At 44.3% G+C, this 7,526-nt stretch overlaps 1 protein-coding gene across 1 annotated transcript; it reads right to left on the bottom strand.

The window, feature by feature from the left end:
- Positions 1 to 2,397: 2,397 nt before the first annotated feature.
- LOC122618028 lies at positions 2,398 to 2,751 on the bottom strand. The gene has a single exon (XM_043794148.1). The coding sequence runs from the start codon at positions 2,749 to 2,751 to the stop codon at positions 2,398 to 2,400; it is 354 nt and encodes a 117-aa protein (XP_043650083.1).
- Positions 2,752 to 7,526: the final 4,775 nt, after the last annotated feature.

Below are 7,526 nucleotides of genomic sequence, written 5' to 3'. Positions count from 1 at the left end.
ATGTTAGTCGGTCACTCGTGGGAATATCTGCTGTGTAAAGGACGAATAAAGTTGGCCCAAGTGCGCTACCTTGTGGGACCCCAGCTTCGATAGTGTAGCTGTCGGAAATTGTTGTGTTACATCTTACTGCGAAGGCTCTATTGTAGAGGTAGTATTCGAGGAGTTTATGAGTGTACCCGGGCAAGTGTGTTTTAATTTTATGCATGAGACCTTTGAGCCAGACGCGGTCGAATGCTTGAGATACGTCGAGAAATATCGCGCTGCAATATTCCCTATGTTCGAAGGCTGTGCGAATTTCTGATGTAATTCTGTTTACTTGCTCTATAGTTCCGTGTTTTTCTCTGAAGCCAAATTGATGGGCTGGGATAATGTTGTGGGCTCCCATATATGGTATTATGCGCGTTAGAAGGCATTTTTCGAATAATTTGGACAGGCATGATAATAAACTTATTGGTCTGTAAGATGACGGAATCGTGTGATCTTTTCCGGGCTTCGCTATCATTATAATAATTGATTTTTTCCATTTCCTTGGATAGTAGCCGAGACTTATGATTCCATTGAAGAGTTTACAGATGACCTTAATAGCACAGTACGGAAGTTCCATTATCATATTTGTAGTTATTAGGTCACCGCCTGGAGCCTTTTTTGGTTTTAGCTCCCTGATGACTTTTGTGATCTCGTTCGGCTGAAATGTAGTTGGCGTGGATTCAGTTTCGTGGTGGATTTGCTGCGGGGTTCGTCTGGAAGACGCCTCTGAGATGTAAGGCAAATGATTCAACTCTATCTTTGTCGCTGCGGGCCCAGCACCCTGAAGAATTCCTTATAGGGGTGACGGTTTGAATTGGAGAGCTTAGATTTGGGTGAGCCCTCCAAAAGGGATGCTTTGTACTAGTTGGCGAGAGTTTTCCAATATATTTAAGTTGTTCATTTTCAGCTTCTTGCTTCAGGGCCCAGTTTAGATTGCGGGTGGCTTCAGTAAGACGTTGCTTTGAGCATGGCGATCTGCTGGTTTGCCACGCTAGTCGCAGACGCCTCTTTTCCAGAACCAGCTGTTCAATTTGCCGGTTGGTTTTGAACTTCTTAAATTCCCCATCCTTTCGTTTAGGGGTTGAGATCCTGGCTGCTGTGACGAGTACCTCTTCCAGTGCGGCGGTGGAGCAGTCGATGTCCGCTTCGATATTTAGTTGGGGAGTTAGCTCAATGTGGGAACTCACATACTTTCTGTATTTCATCCAGTTAGTGTTGTGCGACGTCTGCTTGTGGGGGTGGTCCGCAATTTCTGGGCTTTGAAGAAGGCTTATCAACAAAGGCGAGTGGTCAGATGAGAGATCCGGTAGTGCTATGGCGCTTATTAGATTGCGTGGGATGTTTTTTGTCACCGCGAAATCAATTAGATCTGGGATCTTTTTTGGGTCTGCAGGCCAATATGTGGGGCTACCAGGAGAAACATAGTCCAGTTTATTGCTCACCTTTATAAGTGCATTATACAGTTGCCTTCCCTTGGGAGTCACGAGGCGTGATCCCCAGAGCGTGTGTTTGGCGTTGTAGTCTCCTGCGGCTATGAAGCGATCCCCCAGAGTGTTGTAGAAGTCCATGAATTGACCTTCAGAGATATTAAATCGAGGTGGGCAGTAGACAGCGGCAATGCAAAGGTTGCCGTTTCCTGAGATCACTTTTATGGACGTGGCTTGCAGGTAATTTGTTGCAAACCTTTGATGAAAGTGGTGTTTGATGCGTTCTCTGATTAAGATGCCCGTTCCGCCGTGGGCCTTGCCATCCGGATGATCTGTGCGGTAAAAGGTATAACCTCTTATATGGAAGTTATATCTCCCTGTGAGGTGCGTTTCAACCAGCAGCATGGCGTCAATGTGATTTACGTTTAGGAATTGAGTTATTTCAAGTTTATGCCGTGAAAAGCCGTGAAATGTGGCATTCCACATGGATATACGTAGGTTAGTCATTTATTATTTGGACTGTTGTGCTACAAGCAACTGAATTACCATGTTCCGGTTCTGAACAAGGGTTTGCATGGTTGTTTTCATGAATGACATAAGCTCCATCATACTTTGTTGCATGGTTAACATCATAGATTCCAATTTGCTTTGCGGCTGCACTGGAACCTGCTGAGCATTTTCTGAGTGAGGCTGGTGTGGATTTTCCATGCCTGTTCTTAGTGCTTCGGCGTAGCCTCTGCCTCTGTAGTTTGCCGTATGGTTTCCTCCACAGTTGCCACATTTTTTCATTTGGAGGTCATTTGGCACAGAAGCCCCTGGCCTTAAGGGCTTCTTGAATTTCAGAGGGGGTGACGTCAGGTTCTAAACCTTTTAGCACAACTTGCAGTCCCTTGCTGCTTTTTAGTTGATAGGTGTAAAAGTTCTTTTTTGTGTCTTCCAGGTACTAAGACACAGCTCGGAAGTGTTCTTCGGACTTCGTTTGAACCTTTGTTTCGTGTATGTTCCCTTTAATAAGCGGAACAACATGGAAATTCTCGTCCCCGACCACCGCAACAATTTTGTTGACCAGGGCGCTTGAACTTTTTTCCCTTATGTAAATAGGTGGGGGCTTAGGTTTCCTTTGGGTCTCCTGCCCCAACTCTGGTTGGTTGTTGTCCGCCTCTGCTAAGATGGAGAATCGGTTTTCATTGAAGCTCCTCGTTTGGTCGGTGCTTTTGTTGGTTCGGTTGATCTTTGGTTTATTACCAACCGTGTTGAGTGGACTAAGCTTGCGCTTAATCTGGATGTAGAGGTCCATACCGGTCTGTATAGCCGGGACCGCTTGTTGCTTATCGAGGCTAACTGTTTTTGTTGCCATTTTATTTTGTTGTGAGGCCGTTGGGACCGAACTCGCAATATTTGTAGTTGGTTTAATTATTGTTCTTTGTTTTTTTTAATTGTTAGCGTCTTTTCGCACTGTTTGGACTGCTCCAGTCCAATATTCTTTAAGTTTTATTCTTTAAGTTTTCACTATTTCATCCACTATTTTAAATTGTTTTCCCGGAGCTCGCTCGAGACCGCGTCCGCTCTATGCGGGAGTGGAGCACAGAAGAACTATCTCTGATATTTATATTATATGTTGTTTAATTAATTCACTTATTCAAATTTGAATTTTAACGATTCTCGCCAAATGGCAGCCCAGTTGGTCTGGCAACGCCACTCGGTTTGTTTGATCGGTTGGCAGCTCTATCAGCTGGGCCACCCTTGCGTTTTTCGCGATCGGATGGTAGCACTATCAGCTGGGCCACACCCGCATTCTTCGCGATAGGTTGGCAGCGCTATCAGCTGTTTAGTCAGCCAGGCCTTCCGCCAGAATTGTTTATATTTTACAATTGACCGAAATAAGAAGTAGTGAATCCTCGTTGTTCCACATGTGAACGTGCAGCAAACAACTTCTGTGCAACTTTGCATAGTCTTCGACTATTTCTGACAGCAACGTCGTTAGAAGTAGTTAAATTTCGCTTGTAGGTGATCTGTTTCCAAAAAAAACTGATGTGTTTACTGCTTCTGCCCAAAACGCATTTCCTATTCCCACGTGTACGTGACACAAGCACCTTGACATCTCCATCGGCTCCACCGAGTAGACCTATCCGCCACTCCGTTTTGTTAGCTGCCGCGAAATCCCGTGATACTTAAGACATTCGACGAACAGCTTACTGACAAATTTTCCTCCGTCATCATTCTGTAGACATTTGAGCTTTTTGCCTGTTTGCTCAACCACCCTTAAAAATCGATTAGCTTCGACAGCACTTAGTACGTTCCACTCAGAAAGTATACAAAAACTCTCTTGGATTGGACAGAAGGTCAGAAAATAGATAAAACCTCCCACACGTCTGCATGAATTTTTTACTTAGCGCGGTTGTTTGTCGGCGTTGGGAAAAGCTGAAGATGCATTTTGCTGCCCATACACGTCATGCAGCTAATATTTTTTGGTACTTGCGAACCATTCCATTGGATAGAATCCTTTCATGATAAAGAAATTTAAGTGACCGAATATACAGTTGCCATTGCCGACATCAAACAAGTACAGGTTTCCATCGTGGCTCTCACGATGAATTCTCCATCTTGTATCACCTTTGTATTTCATATATCAAAATTACTTTTCATCGGTTCAGCAATACACTGTTTACTGACTTAAAGATTCTTGTCGTGTTAGGTACGACCAGAACTTTTTTGAATGCAGTACACAATGCTGCTAGAATCTTGACGCCCTTTCAAAATCAAGAAATGAATCATTGGCCATCCCGATGTGTTGTCTGTTTTCCCCATTTTTTCAAAAGCTCCTTTTTACAAAACATGAGCCGTTGATCGTCTAATCAGCACACTTATTTCCTTTAGCAAGCTCCTTTGGCGATTGACCGCGTTTGTTTATACATATTTTTACTTGAACACTGTGATTTCATACGTCTTTTTACCTTACTTAAAACGAACAATGTCTATTATTTTCTTGACTTTGTACCGTCAATTCTCTCTACTCAATTTCTTTACTCTCTCTATTTTCATTTAACATTATGGTGAGAACTTCGAAAGAAGACAACTGATCTCGGACAGGTTTTGCTCGTTTAGCTCTTTTCCAGTTCCAGACAGGTCATCCATTTCCACGAACTCACTAGTATAGGTCAATGGAGTTGATGAACCACTTCAACTCCTTAGAGTAATTCTTTATGTAAGCGAACTAAGATGACTTTACACTCACTCAGCCAATTCCATTGAATTAAGATTAATTTGACTACTACGTCATCCGTTTTAATAATAGTGTCGATAGAAGTTATGAGTTATGGTAATATGGACAAATCGGCAGACAACGACAATCTGAGGAGCAACGGTGTGCAGAATCGGAATTTTGGCGGAACTTGTATGGAAGTGGAAGTGACGCCGGCACGTGGTCATCAGCCCAGTCATGATGATATCCTACCTAAATTCAACCCTGATGCTGTATGCTTAGAGGGAGCAAAGTGGTGTTCAAATAGCGATATAATTCTATTGGAGCACCACATTCAAGGAAGTAAATTGATCACGCCCACTGTAACTGAGAATCCCAGTGGCTTACACAGTGGTGCGAGTTGGTTAGAGTTCCAGAAATTAGTTTCCACGTTCCACGTTTTTAAATTTACTCGACAGCCGCCCGACTGGCGGCGAATATTACGCTGTGTATTGTAACGAACACAACTGTTAATCTACGCTAGTTATTCTTCTGTGTCTAACTAACTTGCCGACTAGGTTCAGAGCTGGGGTCAGTTTTGAGAGTCTCGAATCGCAGTCGTCACACAGTCATCCCTGATGACTTTTGTGATCTCGTTCGGCTGAAATGTAGTTGGCGTGGATTCAGTTTCGTGGTGGATTTGCTGCGGGGTTCGTCTGGAAGACGCCTCTGAGATGTAAGGCAAATGATTCAACTCTATCTTTGTCGCTGCGGGCCCAGCACCCTGAAGAATTCCTTATAGGGGTGACGGTTTTAATTGGAGAGCTTAGATTTGGGTGAGCCCTCCAAAAGGGATGCTTTGTACTAGTTGGCGAGAGTTTTCCAATATATTTAAGTTGTTCATTTTCAGCTTCTTGCTTCAGGGCCCAGTTTAGATTGCGGGTGGCTTCAGTAAGACGTTGCTTTGAGCATGGCGATCTGCTGGTTTGCCACGCTAGTCGCAGACGCCTCTTTTCCAGAACCAGCTGTTCAATTTGCCGGTTAGTTTTGAACTTCTTAAATTCCCCATCCTTTCGTTTAGGGGTTGAGATCCTGGCTGCTGTGACGAGTACCTCTTCCAGTGCGGCGGTGGAGCAGTCGATGTCCGCTTCGATATTTAGTTGGGGAGTTAGCTCAATGTGGGAACTCACATACTTTCTGTATTTCATCCAGTTAGTGTTGTGCGACGTCTGCTTGTGGGGGTGGTCCGCAATTTCTGGGCTTTGAAGAAGGCTTATCAACAAAGGCGAGTGGTCAGATGAGAGATCCGGTAGTGCTATGGCGCTTATTAGATTGCGTGGGATGTTTTTTGTCACCGCGAAATCAATTAGATCTGGGATCTTTTTTGGGTCTGCAGGCCAATATGTGGGGCTACCAGGAGAAACATAGTCCAGTTTATTGCTCACCTTTATAAGTGCATTATACAGTTGCCTTCCCTTGGGAGTCACGAGGCGTGATCCCCAGAGCGTGTGTTTGGCGTTGTAGTCTCCTGCGGCTATGAAGCGATCCCCCAGAGTGTTGTAGAAGTCCATGAATTGACCTTCAGAGATATTAAATCGAGGTGGGCAGTAGACAGCGGCAATGCAAAGGTTGCCGTTTCCTGAGATCACTTTTATGGACGTGGCTTGCAGGTAATTTGTTGCAAACCTTTGATGAAAGTGGTGTTTGATGCGTTCTCTGATTAAGATGCCCGTTCCGCCGTGGGCCTTGCCATCCGGATGACCTGTGCGGTAAAAGGTATAACCTCTTATATGGAAGTTATATCTCCCTGTGAGGTGCGTTTCAACCAGCAGCATGGCGTCGATGTGATTTACGTTTAGGAATTGAGTTATTTCAAGTTTATGCCGTGAAAAGCCGTTGGCATTCCACATGGATATACGTAGGTTAGTCATTTATTATTTGGACTGTTGTGCTACAAGCAACTGAATTACCATGTTCTGGTTCTGAACAAGGGTTTGCATGGTTGTTTTCATGAATGACATAAGCTCCATCATACTTTGTTGCATGGTGAACATCATAGATTCCAATTTGCTTTGCGGCTGCACTGGAACCTGCTGAGCATTTTCTGAGTGAGGCTGGTGTGGATTTTCCATGCCTGTTCTTAGTGCTTCGGCGTAGCCTCTGCCTCTGTAGTTTGCCGTATGGTTTCCTCCACAGTTGCCACATTTTTTCATTTGGAGGTCATTTGGCACAGAAGCCCCTGGCCTTAAGGGCTTCTTGAATTTCAGAGGGGGTGACGTCAGGTTCTAAACCTTTTAGCACAACTTGCAGTCCCTTGCTGCTTTTTAGTTGATAGGTGTAAAAGTTCTTTTTTGTGTCTTCCAGGTACTAAGACACAGCTCGGAAGTGTTCTTCGGACTTCGTTTGAACCTTTGTTTCGTGTATGTTCCCTTTAATAAGCGGAACAACATGGAAATTCTCGTCCCCGACCACCGCAACAATTTTGTTGACCAGGGCGCTTGAACTTTTTTCCCTTATGTAAATAGGTGGGGGCTTAGGTTTCCTTTGGGTCTCCTGCCCCAACTCTGGTTGGTTGTTGTCCGCCTCTGCTAAGATGGAGAATCGGTTTTCATTGAAGCTCCTCGTTTGGTCGGTGCTTTTGTTGGTTCGGTTGATCTTTGGTTTATTACCAACCGTGTTGAGTGGACTAAGCTTGCGCTTAATCTGGATGTAGAGGTCCATACCGGTCTGTATAGCCGGGACCGCTTGTTGCTTATCGAGGCTAACTGTTTTTGTTGCCATTTTATTTTGTTGTGAGGCCGTTGGGACCGAACTCGCAATATTTGTAGTTGGTTTAATTATTGTTCTTTGTTTTTTTTAATTGTTAGCGTCTTTTCGCACTGTTTGGACTG

Source organism: Drosophila teissieri, chromosome 3L, assembly GCF_016746235.2.
Source record: "Drosophila teissieri strain GT53w chromosome 3L, Prin_Dtei_1.1, whole genome shotgun sequence".
NCBI classification, from domain to species: Eukaryota; Metazoa; Arthropoda; class Insecta; order Diptera; family Drosophilidae; genus Drosophila; species Drosophila teissieri.
This window is presented reverse-complemented; position numbering and strand designations above follow the sequence as displayed.